This window comes from Schistocerca gregaria, chromosome 2 (genome assembly GCF_023897955.1).
Source record: "Schistocerca gregaria isolate iqSchGreg1 chromosome 2, iqSchGreg1.2, whole genome shotgun sequence".
In the NCBI taxonomy this organism is placed as follows: domain Eukaryota; kingdom Metazoa; phylum Arthropoda; class Insecta; order Orthoptera; family Acrididae; genus Schistocerca; species Schistocerca gregaria.
Genome location: NC_064921.1, coordinates 637,957,172 through 637,974,751, shown reverse-complemented (window position 1 = coordinate 637,974,751; position 17,580 = coordinate 637,957,172). Strand labels below are relative to the sequence as shown.

The 17,580-nt window shown below is 42.4% G+C and overlaps 1 protein-coding gene across 3 annotated transcripts in view; it reads right to left on the bottom strand.

Moving 5' to 3' along the window:
• Positions 1-11,755, bottom strand: part of LOC126334675 (uncharacterized) — a 49,987-nt gene extending 38,232 nt beyond the window's left edge. The window contains exons 1-3 of one of the 3 annotated variants that reach the window (XM_049997146.1): positions 11,239-11,755; positions 4,339-4,554; positions 682-861 (exon numbers count right to left, since the gene is read on the bottom strand). In XM_049997146.1, the coding sequence (XP_049853103.1) occupies positions 682-861; positions 4,339-4,533 (375 nt within the window). In that variant the 5' untranslated portion in view covers positions 4,534-4,554; positions 11,239-11,755. The remainder of the gene's footprint in view (positions 1-681; positions 862-4,338; positions 4,555-11,238) is intronic. The other 2 variants (XM_049997148.1, XM_049997147.1) reach the window with 2 other exon arrangements.
• Positions 11,756-17,580: the final 5,825 nt, after the last annotated feature.

The following is a 17,580-nucleotide window of genomic DNA, read 5'->3' as shown; positions in this document are numbered from 1 at the left end:
TTATTCAGCACCACTTTCTAGAAGGTAGATACTGGCAGAACTGAAGCCCTGATGCTAAGTCGGTAAAAGCATGCCCATGAAGTAAAGAGTAATTTTGGCCAATAACGTCATACCCAGTTCATAGGAAAGAAGTCAAAGAACTTACAACCACGTCAACAGGAATCAATTTATAACTAACACGATTAACTGAAACCCTAGGACTTACTAGGTGAACAGGCAGAAAACCCTGATATTCGTAATGATAAACAGAGAGCGTTTCTTATATCACTGCTGAATGAGTGACTTGAAATGAACAGATCGCTACTTATTCGACAAAGAATATTTGACACAGTATGGAAGTCATATAAGAGAAGTTCATACAAAGTATACGGTCACATATGTACATCCTCGCCATCAATGCTCAGCCCCACTGAGCACTGATGGTGGGAATGTACGATGTGACACTATACTTTGTAGGAAGACATTCTGTATGACTTTCTGATGATGAATTATGCCCAAAACATATCAAATACACTTTTTTGAACAACAAGTGATCTGTTCATTCGAACGACCAATGCAGCAATGGTATTGCGAAGTGCTCTCGGTTTACATTATGAACGCAGGCCTCCCAAGCAACTCCATTTCCTTGTAATGATGTTAGCGCGTCAAATGCTGAGATATGTTTAGGCTCTAGTGGCTGACCGTGTAGGCTTCCGGAGCGACTGGCGGCGCGTCGCCGATGACCTCGGGGCAGAAGGGCGGGGGCCGCGTCAGCTGCCACGTGGCCGGTGCCATGCCCACCCCCATCCCCACCCCCACCATGGGTGCCAACGCCGGCGTCTGCCACTGCTCCTTGGTCACCAGGTCCAGCTCGCTCAGCACCTGCAACACAAATCGCACTGTCGAAACAATCTCAGTAGGGGCCCAGCCAATGGATGGGTAAGCCCAGAGTAGTCAACCTTTCTTACCTGTCACTCATTTTTACATCTCTTTTAGCAGTAAAATTATCTAGCGCTCACTGGTTCCAAAGTAATGGTGGTTTACAAACTAGGAGAGTAACTTTACTTTATAAAATTTATAAACCAGAGTTACAGAAAGTTAAAGAATATACTAATAATTACTGTTCAAATACCTTATGTGAAAATGGTAAGTGAAAATCTAATGAAAATATTTTTAAAACATCTACAGCCTACTACCTACCACGAAAGCTGGAACGGTTACTAGTGGGCGTTAGGGACCAGGTTGACTACAACAGGGTAAACCAATGCCTAGAATATGTCGACAGATACTTCAGACGTCATCGATGTGTAGAAGTGAGTCAGAAAACTGCCATACTTATTCAGAGGTAACGTGGTGTCCAGGTCAAAAAGATATAGGTGTGCATTTGTTCCACGTGCTATTCGAGAGTGGAATGATCGAGAAATAGTCTGAAAGCAGTACCATGGACTGTCTGGCAAGCACTTTAGTGAGAATTGCAGTGTACTCATATAGTTGTAGATGTAGCCCACTTGTGCAGTAGTGGGAAAAAGTAGATAAAATATACTGAAACATTAGTATGTACGAGCAGTACAATAATCGCAACCATAGTCTCTTCTATGATTAGGTGTTCATGCCTCAGAGATACTGGGTTTTTTTCTGGTACTAGCGCTTCCAAATTAAGTCACTTTTCGATATTCTGTACAAATTAGTACGGCATGAAGCTTTAGGATAGGAAGAACAGGAAGAAATAAAGTTTTAAGAGATGTTAAGAATTGAAGTGAACCTGCTGTTTGAGAAAGAAATTTAACTACATAAATCTGGCATATTGCATCAGCACAAACAGCTATTGGTTAAAAATTTCAACGATCAGCAGAAATTTTATTTCTACCCAGTTTCATGTCTGTCGTCGTGACACTAGCTGTCTTTATTTATTAGTGAACTACCTAACTGCGTTGATGAACTAGTCATTAAACACAGCTGATATAATCTGTTTCTCTGAACATTATATGACCACTGGTGCAGATGTATTAAGTGTTACAGGATTTAGTTTAGTATCTAACTTTTGTAGAGTAAAGTGGAGAAAGGAGCATTGCCACATTCATCAGGAATTGTCACATATTTAAGAACATAGATATTCACAAATTTTGCCTAGAACAGCATAAGGAACCATGTGCAAAAGGAGTAAACCTCACAATAAATCCTTCTAATAGCTGTGGCAGGTAATATTAAACTGTTCATAAATGTCCTAGAAGCTCTATTGACCTACTTAGTAACAAAGAACAAAAAAGTGATTGCTCATGATTTTGGTATAGATTTGCTTAAAAATTATTCCAGTAAGAATTTGTTATAGTGAGTAACTCGATCACTTACCATAATTCCAACTGTAATCTTCCCAACTAGGTTAGCTAATCGCTCAAAAATAGGCACTAATAATATTTTTATAGAAAGATGTAATGAACAAAATTATATTAGCTAACCAACAGTCAATGGTCGCTCAGCTCCTTTTGTTAAATATGAATATTGAAAAGGGTATAAAATCTACTAAATCTGAGTTTAATAGTTTACTCACTAAGCCAAAAATTATCTTACGACACTCCTCAATGACATAAACTGGGATGATGCCTACAGTTCTCATGAAAAATACGACACTTTCATTAATAACGTGCTTACTTTATTTGAAAGCTGTTTCCCCCGAAAGTAACGCAGATTAGACAAAAGTCTGCAGGTTACTCAAGGAATAAAGGTATCTTGTAAGACAAAGAGGAAACTGTATCTGTCAGCCAGACTCAGATCTGATGTTGCTGTTGTACCACTTTATAAGAGATACTGCAAAATATTAAAGGTAATGTCACGGGCATCAAAGCAAGAACAATATGAGAGAAAGATAATCATAACAGATAACAAAATAGACAGTATGAATATAGTGAAGGAGAACCCCTATAGAACAAGAGATGATTAGGAGAAGAGATCATTAAGAGTAAATGATACGTTGGTAACAGATGTTGCAGCGTTCAAAACTGTTTAACAAGCATTTCAGAACTTTTACTGAAAAGATGAGGCTGCCAGGTTCAGTAGATGCTGTCTTGGAGTGTCTCAGACCACTCATATAACTTCAATAATATGAATGTGACCCACAGTACACCAGTAAAAGTCATTTAACCATTAATCTTTAAAATGAAAAACTCTAGTGGTAATGATAAAATGTTAACAAAGTTAATTAAAGAGTGTTTCTGAGATTAGCAACACATTAAGTTATATGTGTAACCGGCCATTCATCAGTGGAACATTTCTTAATTGATTGAAATAGATTCGAATAAAGCCATTGTTTAAGAGGGATATAAATAAACACCGTCAAATTTCCGCCTAGTTTCACTTTTTGCAGCATTCTAGAAAATTTTGCAAAAGGTAATGAACAATAGGCTTTTTAACAATCTGACAACAAATAATATATTGTTAAAGTCACAGTTATGATTTCTGAGGGCTTCCGACATTGTGAAAAATATCTACACATACAGAAAGAATGTACTGAATTAATTGGGTAGTAAATTACAGGCTGTTTGTATATTTTGTGATCAGGCATTTTGAGAGGCGAGAGTCAATTCACTTTATCAAGCTGCAGAAGGTCTTCTCTTTACATGTGTATGCTCATTTTTCCATCCCAGAGAGGACGCTCACGCTGCGAACCGACTTCGAGGTTTTCTTTTTCTTTTCATTCTTATTATATTTGACATTCAGCATACTACGCACTTGCAACCACCGGTCCTGAAAGTCGACGATCGCTAAATAGAATGAATTTGAATGTAATTACGAACGCATGCAACTTGGTAAACTGGAGTGGCTTTTCTTGGTGTAGCTTTGTGTCGGAGGCCTGGAAACAACAGCTGAAACTTCTGCTACAACCAATCCTCTTACAGTGTGGCGGTCTGTCTACGACTACCGGCATGCTTTCGCATAGCATTCCCACCTTCAGCGCCTTCTTTAATCGCGAGATGACACCTTTGGACACGTCTGTTACTGTGGCCACTGTAGTGACATTCTGACCGGCTTCGAATTGTCCAACTGCTCGTCCACGATCGAAAGCATTCAAATGATGTCTCACAGACCGTACGGAATGTCGAACTAATCGGTTCCACAACAACCTTCGTCAATCACCGTACTGCATGAACTGTGGAATGGATACAGAACGTTCGTGCACGGGTTTTGCTGCAGTTAACTAGTGCCGCCACCTACACATCCTTTTACTGTAATTGGTGGGGTGTTCCGTAGCAACAAGCCGCTGTTCCTTAGCAAGTGTCAGTTCTTCCTTAGCAGTGTATGTTAAGAGGCTGATGGACGTCTTTCAAATAGAAGCTTTGTGACCAGCTTTGTAGGAGCAACAACCTGTGAGTAGGCGTCGTCAGAGTCTTCGTGGTAAGTGTAGGCTGAGAAGAGGGACTGCGACTGCGACAGCTCATCCGACATCTCGGAGAGCGCCGGGTCGAGCATTAGCGAGGGCGCCACGGCCATGCTGGTGGGCTGCAGCAGAGTCGCGGGCGCCGCGTCGCCGCCCTCCTTGTTGCTCTCCACCACCGACATAGCGCACTCCGCCTGCACAGGCTGCATCACAGGCGTGACGTTAGCGCCCGGCACTTCAGGGACGCGCAGAGAAACAACTAAAATACTATTACTAAGGTTAAAAATGAATATATACACAGATATTATTAAAAAGGAAACACTACCATATGTTCTGCAACATTAGGTATTTATGATGTATATTTGCAGACTGAAGCAACGAAGGAAAATCTATGCCAGGATTCGAACTCAGGTCTCCCGCTCACTCGGCAGATGCGCTAACCACTACATCACCCTGGCACAGTGGCTTTGCACAATTGTATGGACAACCCTGGCGCCACTCTCAAAGGCCTTTGATTGTGTAAATCATGGAATTCTTTTAGATAAGCTACGTCATTATGGTTTGAGGGGGGCAGTGCACAAATTGTTTAATTCATACTTAACTGGAAGAATGCAGAAAGTTGAAATAAGTGGTTCATGTAATGTTAAAACAACAGCTGATTCCTCAAACTGGGGGGCTATCAAGTACGGGGTCCCACAGGGTTCGGTCTTAGGTCCTTTACTGTTCTTGATATACATTAATGACTTACCATTCCACATTGATGAAGATGCAAAGTTAGTTCTTTTTCTGATGATACAAGTATAGTAATAAAATCCAAAAACCAAGAACTAAGTGGTGTAATTGTAAATGATGTTTTTCACAAAATTATTAAGTGGTTCTCAGCAAACATACTCTCTTTAAATTTTGATAAAATGCAGTATATACAGTTCCGTACAGTAAATGGCACAAGTCCAGTAATAAATATAGACTTTGAACAGAAATCTGTAGCTAAGGTAGAATTTTCAAAATTTTTAGGTGTGTCCATTGATGAGAGGTTAAACTGGAAGCAACACATTGATGGTCTGCTGAAACGTCTGAGTTCAGCTATGTATGCTGTTAGGGTTATTGCAAATTTTGGTGATAAGAATCTCAGTAAATTAGCTTACTATGCCTACTTTCATTCACTGCTTTCGGATGGCATCGTATTCTGGGGTCATTCATCGTCGAGTAGAAAAGTATTCATTGCTCAAAAACGTCTAATCAGAATAAATGCTGGAGCCCACCCACGGTCATCCTGCAGGGATCCTCACAGTAACCTCACAGTATATAGATTCACTTATGAAATTTGTTGTTAATAATCCAACCATGTTCAAAAGTAATAGCAGTGTGCATAGCTATAACACCAGGAGAAAGGATGATGTTCACTATGCAGGGTTAAATCTGACTTCGGCACAGAAAAGGGTAAATTATGCTGCCACAAAAGTCTTTGGTCACCTACCAAACAGCATCAAAAGCCTGAAAGACAGCCAACCAACATTTGAAAATAAATTAAAAGAATTTCTAGATGGTAACTCCTACTCATTGGCTGAATTTTTAGATATAAATTAAGGGGAAAAAACCAACTTAAACATTAGTGTCATGCAATATTTTGTGTACTGTATTATCTTGTACAGACATATTTTATTAATCTGACACGTTCCACATCATTACGAAGTGTCGTACTCATGATCTATGGAACAAGTATTAATCTAATCTAATCTACTCCTTCCGCAACCCATACTCACATTAACGCCTCAGCCCACTTGGTATTTCCCCCCTCTCCTTCCGATATCCCCCCCCCTTTCAAAGAAGGAAAGAATTGGAGTTTGGATTGCGGAAGGAGGCGTGCTACTGTAGTCCCAGGTAGATGCCGTGTTTCTTGGCTTCCGCAAGGCGTTCTATACAGTTCCCCACAGTCGTTTAATGAATAATGTAAGAGCATATGGACTATCAGAGCGTGTTGATGGCCGCGGTTAGCCGTCTTCAGGCTGCTGCCTCGGAGTGTAGCGGCAGTGGGGAGTCTGCTGCGTCGCAAGGTACACCCCAGGTGTTACATGCTTCACCCACTGTCCCTGCTGTCGAGACATCTTCGCGGGTGCCGGGCGCGGTTGGGCCATCCTCTCCCCAAGGGGAGTGGCGGGTTCAGCGGCGTTCGCGGCGCACGAGGCGGAGGGTCAATGTGGAGGCTGGCCGTGTGACATCGCCCGCTCTGCCTGTGAGTGGACATGTGGCCGCTCCTTCAGCAAGGTCCGAGCAGGCACACGGGGGGAGGGGTTTATTAGTTATTGGGAGCACCAACGTTAGGCGGGTGATGGAGCCCCTTAGGGAAATAGCGGAAAGGTCGGGGAAGAAGGCCAGTGTTCACTCTGTCTGCTTGCCGGGGGGTCTCATCCGAGATGTGGAGGAGGCCCTACCGGCGGCGATAGAGAGCACTGGGTGCACCCGACTGCAAATTGTTGCTCATGTCGGCACCAATGACTCCTGCCGTCTGGGTTCAGAGGTCATCCTCAGTTCGTACAGGCGGTTGGCGGAGTTGGTGAAGGCGGAAAGCCTCGCCCGCGGGGTGGAATCAGAGCTAACTATTTGTAGTATCGTTCCCAGAACCGATCGCGGTCCTTTGGTTTGGAGCCGAGTGGAAGGCTTAAACCAGAGGCTCAGACGATTATGCGGAGAGCTGGGGTGCAAATTTCTCGACCTCCGCTATCGGGTGGAGAAATGTAGAGTCCCCCTGAATAGGTCAGGCGTGCACTACACGCCGGAAGCGGCTACGAGGGTAGCGGAGTACGTGTGGAGTGCACATGGGGTTTTTTTAGGTTAGAGAATTCCCTCCCTAGGCCCGACAAGACGCCTCCTGAGACGCGGCAAGGCAGGAGTAGGCAAAATGCAACAAGGAATAACAATATTAATGTGCTTATAGTAAACTGCAGGAGCGTCTATAGAAAGGTCCCAGAACTGCTCTCATTAATAAACGGTCACAACGCCCATATAGTACTAGGAACAGAAACTTGGCTGAAACCAGACGTAAACAGCAATGAAATCCTAAACTCGGATTGGAATGTATACCGCAGAGATAGGCTGGACAGTGAAGGGGGAGGCGTGTTTATAGCGATAAGAAGTGCAATAGTATCGAAGGAAATTGACGGAGATTCGAATTGTGAAATGATTTGGGTGAAGGTCACGGTTAAAGCAGGCTCAGGCATGGTAATTGGATGTCTCTATAGGCCCCCAGGCTCAGCAGCTGATGTGGCTCAGCACCTGAAGAATAATTTGGAAAATATTTCGAGTAGATTTCCCCACCATGTTATAGTTCTGGGTGGAGATTTTAATTTGCCGGATATAGACTGGGAGACTCAAACGTTCATAACGGGTGGCAGGGACAAAGAATCCAGTGAAATATTTTTAAGTGCTTTATCTGAAAACTACCTTGAGCAGTTAAACAGAAAACCGACTCGTGGCGATAACATATTAGACCTTCTGGTGACAAACAGACCCGAACTATTTGAATCAGTTAATGCAGAACAGGGAATCAGCGATCATAAAGCGGTTACTGCATCGATGATTTCAGCCGTAAAAAGAAATATTAAAAAAGGTAGGAAGATTTTTCTGTTTAGCAAAAGTGACAAAAAGCAGATTTCAGAGTACTTGGTGGCTCAACACAAAAGTTTTGTCTCAAGTACAGACAGTGTTGAGGATCAGTGGACAAAGTTCAAAACCATGGTACAATATGCGTTAGATGAGTATGTGCCAAGCAAGATCGTAAGAGATGGGAAAGAGCCACCGTGGTACAACAACCGAGTTAGAAAACTGCTGCGGAAGCAAAGGGAACTTCACAGCAAACATAAACATAGCCAAAGCCTTGCAGACAAACAAAAATTAGCGAAATGCAGTGTGAGGAGGGCTATGCGAGAGGCTTTCAATGAATTCGAAAGTAAAGTTCTCTGTACTGACTTGGCAGAAAATCCTAAGAAATTTTGGTCCTATGTCAAAGCGGTAGGTGGTTCAAAACAAAATGTCCAGACACTCTGTGACCAAAATGGTACTGAAACAGAGGATGACAGACTAAAGGCCGAATTACTAAATGTCTTCTTCCAAAGCTGTTTCACAGAGGAAGACTGCACTGTGCTCCCTTCTCTAGATTGTCGCACAGTTGACAAAATGGTAGATATCGAAGTAGACGACAGAGGGATAGAGAAACAATTAAAATCGCTCAAAGTGGGAAAGGCCGCTGGTCCTGATGGAATACCAGTTCGATTTTACACAGAGTACGCGAAGGAACTTGCCCCCCTTCTTGCAGCGGTGTACCGTAGGTCTCTAGAAGAGCGAAGCGTTCCAAAGGATTGGAAAAGGGCACAGGTCATCCCCGTTTTCAAGAAGGGACGTCGAACAGATGTGCAGAACTATAGACCTATATCTCTAACGTCGATCAGTTGTAGAATTTTGGAACACGTATTATGTTCGAGTATAATGTCTTTTCTGGAGACTAGAAATCTACTCTGTAGGAATCAGCATGGGTTTCGAAAAAGACGGTCGTGTGAAACCCAGCTCGCGCTATTCGTCCACGAGACTCAGAGGGCCTTAGACACGGATTCACAGGTAGATGCCGTGTTTCTTGACTTCCGCAAGGCGTTTGACACAGTTCCCCACAGTCGTTTAATGAACAAAGTAAGAGCATACGGACTATCAGATCAATTGTGTGATTGGATTGAGGAGTTCCTAGATAACAGAACGCAGCATGTCATTCTCAATGGAGAGAAGTCTTCCGAAGTAAGAGTGATTTCAGGTGTGCCGCAGGGGAGTGCCATAGGACCGTTGCTATTCACAATATACATAAATGACCTGGTGGATGACATCGGAAGTTCACTGAGGCTTTTTGCAGATGATGCTGTGGTGTATCGAGAGGTTGCAACAATGGAAAATTGTACTGAAATGCAGGAGGATCTGCAGCGAATTGACGCATGGTGCACGGAATGGCAATTGAATCTCAATGTAGACAAGTGTAATGTGCTGCGAATACATAGAAAGAAAGATCCCTTATCATTTAGCTACAATATAGCAGGTCAGCAACTGGAAGCAGTTAATTCCATCAATTATCTGGGCGTACGAATTACGAGTGATTTAAAATGGAATGATCATATAAAGTTGATCGTCGGTAAAGCAGATGCCAGACTGAGATTCATTGGAAGAATCCTAAGGAAATGCAATCCGACAACAAAGGAAGTAGGTTACAGAATGCTAGTTCGCCCACTACTTGAATACTGCTCAGCAGTGTGGGATCTGTACCAGGTAGGGTTGATAGAAGAGAGAGAGAAGATCCAACGGAGAGCAGCACGCTTCGTTACAGGATCATTTAGTAATCGCGAAAGCGTTACGGAGATGACAGATAAACTCCAGTGGAAGGTTCTGCAGGAGAGACGCTCAGTAGCTCGGTACGAGCTTTTGTTTAAGCAGCGAGAACATACCTTCACCGAGGAATCAAGCAGTTTATTGCTCCCTCCTACGTATATCTCGCGAAGAGACCATGAGGATAAAATCAGAGAGATTAGACCCACACAGAGGCTTACCGACAATCCTTCTTTCCACGAACAATACGAGACTGCAATAGAAGGGAGAACCGATAGAGATACTAAAGGTACCCTCCGCGTAATAATCAGTGCAGTTTATATTTTATGTGATTTGAATCAACCCATCAGACACATATCGCCATTGTTCTGTGAACCAGTCGCAACATCTTAAGCCGATTTTTCATGACTCAAAACTGTCTATGCACACATTACATGTTATCTAACGTAGACTACAATTGCACGTGCAATGAATAGTATCCTTAAGAAATACTTAATCTACTCCGAGAAAGATACTCTGCTGTCAGCTTTTTCATAGATTACCACCTACTCTCTTGTGTAAAGCGGAGAAAGTTCCTGCACCAACATGTTTGAATGGTCGGTTTCCTCATTCTTCGTCCACTTTCGACAGCTAGAACCCGTGTCCTCGTTCAAGTTCCGCCATATAACGAACAAAATGTCGGAAAACTAGTTTCCTACGCACGGCATTTTCGTTCCTGCACAGAATCTTTCTCTCCCTTGTGGAACCATATCAGGTGGAATTGCGAGAAGTGTATAGTGCGTGAAGCGTTATTTGATTGGATTCATTCTGTGTTGGTCGAAGACTACAGATGTAATGCTACCGAAGGCAGTACCAAATGACAGTAACTTTAAACACGTAATTTTAAACAATTTTAGGCGAAGGTTATGTTTTGGACAGAAGCTGCTGAGTAGCAGAAAACAGCTGTTGCTTCTACAGTTTTTGTGAAAATGAAATAGAACTTTTAGAAAATGAATACTTAAGTTTTTCTACTCATAACTTACACGTAATACTGTTCCAAAACGTAATCCAATTCTTAAGAGCGTTAAGCAAGCTTAATGCAACAATGCTCCCTTTCAGAGTCCTGCAACTCACACAAATAACTAGAGATTATCTCTTAGGAATTAAGATTTCAGTCGCGAATATCTTATGGTAACACTACAAGCTGTACTACTCTACAACTTGAGTTTCAGCTTCGGCTTGTGCTTTACGGGGAAGATTACTTTAGTAATATTATCTCCGTACGCTTTACTCTTTGGAAAATTGTTATAACATTACCAGAATTTAAGAATGGATACATCACAATTTGTACACAGAACACTTTAAATCAGTACTTCGCCACGAAAATTTGCTAATAATACGATAACTGAAAATTCATTGCGCTTGCGTAACTATCTAAGGCGAATAACTTGGGAAATGATTAAAACATCAAGTAAATGTTTCATCACGAAAAACTTAGACTCTAAAGGAAGAATACGGAAAGTGTGAAGTTGTTTGTCATATGTAATTACCGATCACGTTTCGAAACCAGGTGGACTTTGCTGCACCGATCCTCTCCAAAAGGCTTCTTAGTTTTCCGAGAGACTTCTTCAGTTTTTAAGTATGACTGAAATCTCTCTTTACCAGAAAACACTTCCACAGATGAATGTTCTCTTGTCTAGTGTTTAAGTCAGCCTTTCATTTTCTTAGCTATACATTGTTATTCTTTGAAAAATCCTCACGGAATAATAATCATGGCCCATACGTCAACATATGTTTTGATAGTCTCGATAATATCCATTAGGATCTCATTGTTGGTTTGATATTGTACATGATTATTCCCTTCAGATATTTTGCGCTGTTTTGAAATTTTATGAATGTCTACGTCATTATTTGCGACAATTAAATATACGTAAATATTCGTTTGCAGTATAAACTAAAATGTTATAATTATCAGTAAGCCACAAGAATCTAAAAATTACTCTCCCTCCCTCAGATGTTCCGTAAATTTGTTTGAGTGCGTACAAAGAAAGAATTTTGCAAAATAATGTGGATAACTTATCACTTCTCCATTCCGGCAAACCTGTCTCATGCAGTATAACGCAGCACAACAATGGTGAAAATATACCAAAGTCTTAAACAGTTCTACGAACATGTCTGTGTTTTTTTTAAAACACCCTGATCAAAATTTAGTTAGTCTTAACATCTTGAGAATAAAAGTTACAGTATTATTCTAATCAGAACATGTTATTAGTATGAAATCAATATTTCTCGGTCCTGCTCAGACATGATGTTGATATTAATGAAATAGTAATGAAATAGTGATACGGGTAATGATGGTATCTAAGGGCTCCATAGGAAGTATATGTCAGTCTCGGGCAAGACTAGTTTAAACACAGCAAGGATCTGGGAACGAGGACTGCGAGCATCATCCAATGCATGCCCCATGTGGGTTGGAGGGAAGGAATGGCTGACGTGATTAGCTGAATTCTTTGGTGAAATAATGGTGAGGATGTTCCACATTGTGCTGCCACAGCTTTTAATACTTTCGGGTATACGCAAAATGGCTTCTTTTAAGAAATGCTTTTTTAGATGGGTAAATCACATAACTAATGAGGAGGCATTGAATAGAATTGGGGAGAAGAGGAGCTTGTGGCACGACTAGAAGAAGGGATCGGTTGGTAGGACATGTCCTGAGGCATCAAGGGATCACAAATTTAGCATTGGAGGGCAGCGTGGAAGGTAAAAATTGTAGAGGGAGACCAAGAGATGAATACAATAAGCAGATTCAGAAGGATGTAGGTTGCAGTAGGTACTGGGAGATGAAGAAGCTTGCACAGGATAGAGTAGCATGGAGAGCTGCATCAAACCAGTCTCAGGACTGAAGACAACAACAACAACAACAACAACAAGAAATGTTTTACCTCCCGCTGCCAGTTATGTTCACCGAACTTCCTCAAGTGTCAGGAGCCTATGCCTTGCTTTGGCACACTTGAAAACGGTTTCAGCTGCATTTGGTTGTATGCCAAGTGTCGTGATAGACTGCTAACATGTAAAAATGCCACCACAGCATAATCAGGAAGAGTTAAGCGAAAATCAGTCAATTGCAATCGTACATGTCCACAAGCAAGTGCACTGAAATCACAGATTCGACTGTTTCCTACAAACTATTAGATTGCGGACCTGCATCTGTAAATAAAATTTCCTCATTTTCGAATGTTCAAACGACTGTACCTGGTTCAAAATGGACCCAGTGTCATGACTGTCCATCTCGTATTTTTTTTTTTTTCAATAATGGAAACGGAGTGACCTAAGCTCTTTCACAGGACTTACTTCCCAGCAGTCTCCGACTAGTACACTGGAGCTCGTTGAAACGTGCTTGTCGTATGCCTGGTCCCTCCTATATGGCTTCTGGCGGCACGGGAATATGGTATGACACGCCTCGGCAATTCCAAACTATTGACAACAGAAGTACCCTACTAATATTTCGCTACCTGGCACCGCTGTACAGGAATGACCACGCTGTTCGTTTGATAAATTTGGACTTACTACCATTCGACCACTCTGACAATTCAGCTGTCACTTCTCACTCTCAATCGCAGTCTACAACATGCAACCTTCTTATCTCTGCTGACGACAGAAGCTTATTGCTTCCTCAATTTTTTGTAAACAATTGCAGCTAAAATCTGTAGCTCAGAGAAAGCCTGCTCTCAGTTCTTCTCGTGACTCTAGTTGTCTGCATTGGCATCCACAATACACAATCTCTGAGCAAGAGTTGGCAGCTTCCAGTAACAGTTTAAGTTCTACATATTTCCGAACCTCCTCTGTTTGCTTTTGTAAACGCTTGTTAAAGCACTCTAAACCAATAAAGAGCAATAAAATAAATTTCAAAACTGAAGTATTGTAAGGTTAGTGCACATCAGTAGTGTGATAAAGCTGGCATGAGCATATTTTATTAGTGTAGGTTGTCTACATCAGGAGCAAGTATACATTCAGGGGAAAACCTATTATTCCGCTCGATGTCAGCCCTAAACCTACTGTTTTCTTTTACTTGGCAGATCTTTAACCTATTGTTATGCGACACCTTATATCAAATTGGTATCACCCCCACCTCCCCTGATGACATCATGGGTTTTCCCCTTCTCCCTCCCACACTAGTTTCTACACAACGTTTTGAATTTCACGGGCTTTTGAATGGTCTTTCTGCATCAGTTTTCTCTGTCTCTCACCTCTCTGGGAAATCCTGGAAACCCTGAGCCACTTTTGATATCAAATTACTTGTCTAATTAATTAAAATGGTCGAAAAATTGGCAGGAAATAGTCTCCTGCGCCACTTTCAGTATCCACGAGCTGCTTCAGGTTGTTCGAATAGCCCACCGCCCACTCTATCAAACTGATTGACTAAATAATTAAATAGATATCCTTCAATTTTTCTTGGTGAACACTGGGTGGTAAATCGACTGCAGTGTTTGGAATATTGATTAAACAATTTATGGGATGCAAGGCAATGTGTGTGGAATTGCAGTGCTTTTTTTATTCCGAAAAACGTAATTACACTTTCACAGATCGCTCCAAACATATCTGAAAGGCTTTCTCGCTCGCGCTCTGACCACCAGACTCGCGATCGCTGGAAGGAGCCAAGTGCTGGGCTTGCAGCATCGGCCAGGGCCCGAGACCCGGCAACCGCAGGCCTGCGCTAAGCAGTTCCTGTCAGGCGGGAAATACCCCAGCTTTCTGTCTTTCTGTCTTTAAACATGAGCTGCTTTAGGAATTGGTTCAAATGGCTCTGAGCACTATGGGACTTAACATCTGAGGTCATCAGTCCCCTAGAACTTAGAACTACTTAAACCTAACTAACCTAAGAACATCACACACATCCATGCCCGAGGCAGCATTCGAACCTGCGACCGTAGCAGTCGCGTGGTTCCGGACTGAAGCGCCTAAAACCGCTCGGCTCAGGAATTTTTAAATCCAATTGAACATGTCTCTAAATTCACTTTCAAAACGATCGCTCCACAGTTGTTTGCTTCAAGATGTGTCATAAATAAATCGTCAAACAATTTGCACGGATGGACTTCACAAATTGCACACTTGCACAGTAAGAAACATTAATTAAAACTGCGTATCGACACTGTTTAGAATACTTGCACACATAAACAAATTGGGTAATGTGTTTGATGCCTCAATACACTTGCAAATGCTGCTTTAAACATTGTTTTTTCAATTACACTTCACGCACTATAGTTGGAAAGTGTTATGTACCTGTGCTGGAAGTTGCAGTGAAGTAAGCCATGGCCGGGCGTCTTAGAATTCGCGGCAGCCCTCTCAAGTGCTTAGTTCTTGTACTCACACCCTGTCGCCATTCGCGAGCATAGCAGTCGCCACAGGTGCACGAGGAACGGAAATCCATTGCGTAAAAATAAATGAACGCAAATACACTCGAAAAAACATCGCACGGTAATATTGTTTATAAACTGAAACTAAATAAATAATCGCAAATACATCGGGTTGAAACTCTAAAGGCGATCCTACAGCACATAAACATGTTGTTAAATAACTAGCACAATAGTTTGTTACACGAACCAGTGACCTGAAGTGGGCTCTCCATCTGGATCGACAGGTGTGTCCACACAAAGAACGGATCAGTGGAAGAAGTGGGTATTTACAGAGTGCGACAGAACCTACATACAAAAGTGCGCGAAATCCGTGGCTGGCAGATGAGTGCCAACTTGTCCGCTCTCAGAGGAGCACTCATCGACAGCTGGGGAGGAATGTCACGCTCCTATTGGCTCTCTGGGTGAAATGGTGGGTGGACGGGGTAGAGGTTATATAAACACTCGTAGTGCAGTCGCCCTCACTCTGTCATCGTCAGTTTGCCTGTGCAGTTTCTTCTCTGTCCTTGTGACAATTTCTTTTTTGTTTCGGGAAAAATGAAACACCCAAATTCCAAAGACACCATCAGCAGCGGTGGCAGCAGCAATAGCCTTCACCAGGACAGACAATGTGTAAGTTAATTGTTGTATTCATTCTGTGTACCTGTGTGCCCCATAAATTTAGTATCCCTCAGGGCAACTGTTTAGTTTGTATTCAATAGAGGTATACCTTCGTACTACCAGGCTCTTGAACTGTTTGCTGTTGTAATTTTAGTGTGTGACGAACTTTCATTCTGTAATGGGTATTAGTCATTCTTTTTGCTTCTTGTCATAGCAGCATTAATCCCTGAGATTCTTGCTGAGTTACACCACCAACTGGAGGCACAGAGAGCACTGCAGCAGTCTCCAGCAATAATAATCGAGCCGGATCAGCAGGAGCATAAGTGCATTTTTTTTCGTAACATGTGGCTGTTAGAGAAAATACTTTATCCACATAATATTTTGTGGTTCTAATGATGAGGGCGCGGAATGTATATACATTTATTTTTCGTAACTTGTTGCATTCAGTTGTCTGAGATATATTCTTTGCTTTTCTAGGTATTTCTATAGAAGAAGAAGAAAGGGTATGTTTCGAAGTCTAATGTCAAGAGCCATCGATTCAGTCTTGTAGGAACCAAAATACGATTTTCAAATTCAGTGAGTGTGTTTCATATACAAGTAATTTCAGTGAACTAGAGAACACAGTTTTCTGTTTGTATTTCAATGAGATAAATAATATGATTTTCTGTTTGAATTTCAGTACGATTTTCTGTGTATATGTCTCTAAGATTTTAAAGAAATAATTACGTTCAGTATCTTATTGAGGCTGTTGTAGATAGTGTCACCAAGCTAGACAGATGGTTTCAAGGCGAGGGCGAAATACTGGAGTGGGTGCATGAGATGGCACCAGCTAAGGAAGCTGAAAGGCAGTGCCATCTCACTCTTTTGCATGAGGAGGAGGGAATACTGGGTTGGATGGGAGAACTACCAGAAAGCACAAATGAACTGCTCAGTCCTTGTGATTATAATGCAACTGTCATCGTTACAGCATATAATTATTATTCAGGAATGTTGTTATTTGTTTAAAACAGCTAGCTGTGGCACAGGTACCTAGAGGAGTGGTTGTGGAGGCAGGAATGAAACACGCGCCCAAGTGGCATGCACCATCATGCAAAGTGTCACTCATGGCTGCAAGCGAGGCGACTGCGGTCACTGCGACTGCTGCAGCACTGGCCCCTGCACCATCGCATACCCTCTGTTGTCCATGGATGGCTCACTTGGGGGAAGAACAGTAATGATCTAACCCCCCCCGCCCCAGGTTGGCGGTGGTGTTGGCTCCGGCATGCAACAGCAGAAGCAGTATCAACCTGTGTGCTCCCACTGGAGCCTCATCGTCGACACCTCCTCCTACTCCAGCTCAGATTGATCGCCCTCGCCAGTAACGAAAGCTATGTGTGCCTCAGGGCATACCCCTCAGCCGCGCAGGTGCCTCCTCCCCAGTACTGTCATCCACTGGGTAGGCGCAGTCATTGGTTTCGTCTCCTAGACATACTTTTATTGATAGTTTTCGTGATAACAAACATGTGGCTAGCGGCAGTACCCTCTCCCATCCTATTAGTGAAGGACATCAGGTTAGTGATACCACACCACATTTGGAATACATGTTGTCTGCGGACGCCTTTGATCAGCAAGTCTCGTTCACAGGGATCGAGGGTCCAGCAGGACGCTACTGCGACTGTGTTGGGTTTCTAACAGTGTGCCTCCTGTCATGGAGATGGAATTCCTCAAGGTCGTTAATGATCTGTGGTATCCTCCACTGAATGTGGTGTCATGCTGTGCATAGAAATGTTGCACCCCTCCCCCCTCCCCAAAAAAACCACATCTCGTATTGACGAGATAAGAATTCATTATCTTTGGGGGGAAAAGGGCATGATAGCGTGGAGCACATCAATCTCTGAGGGG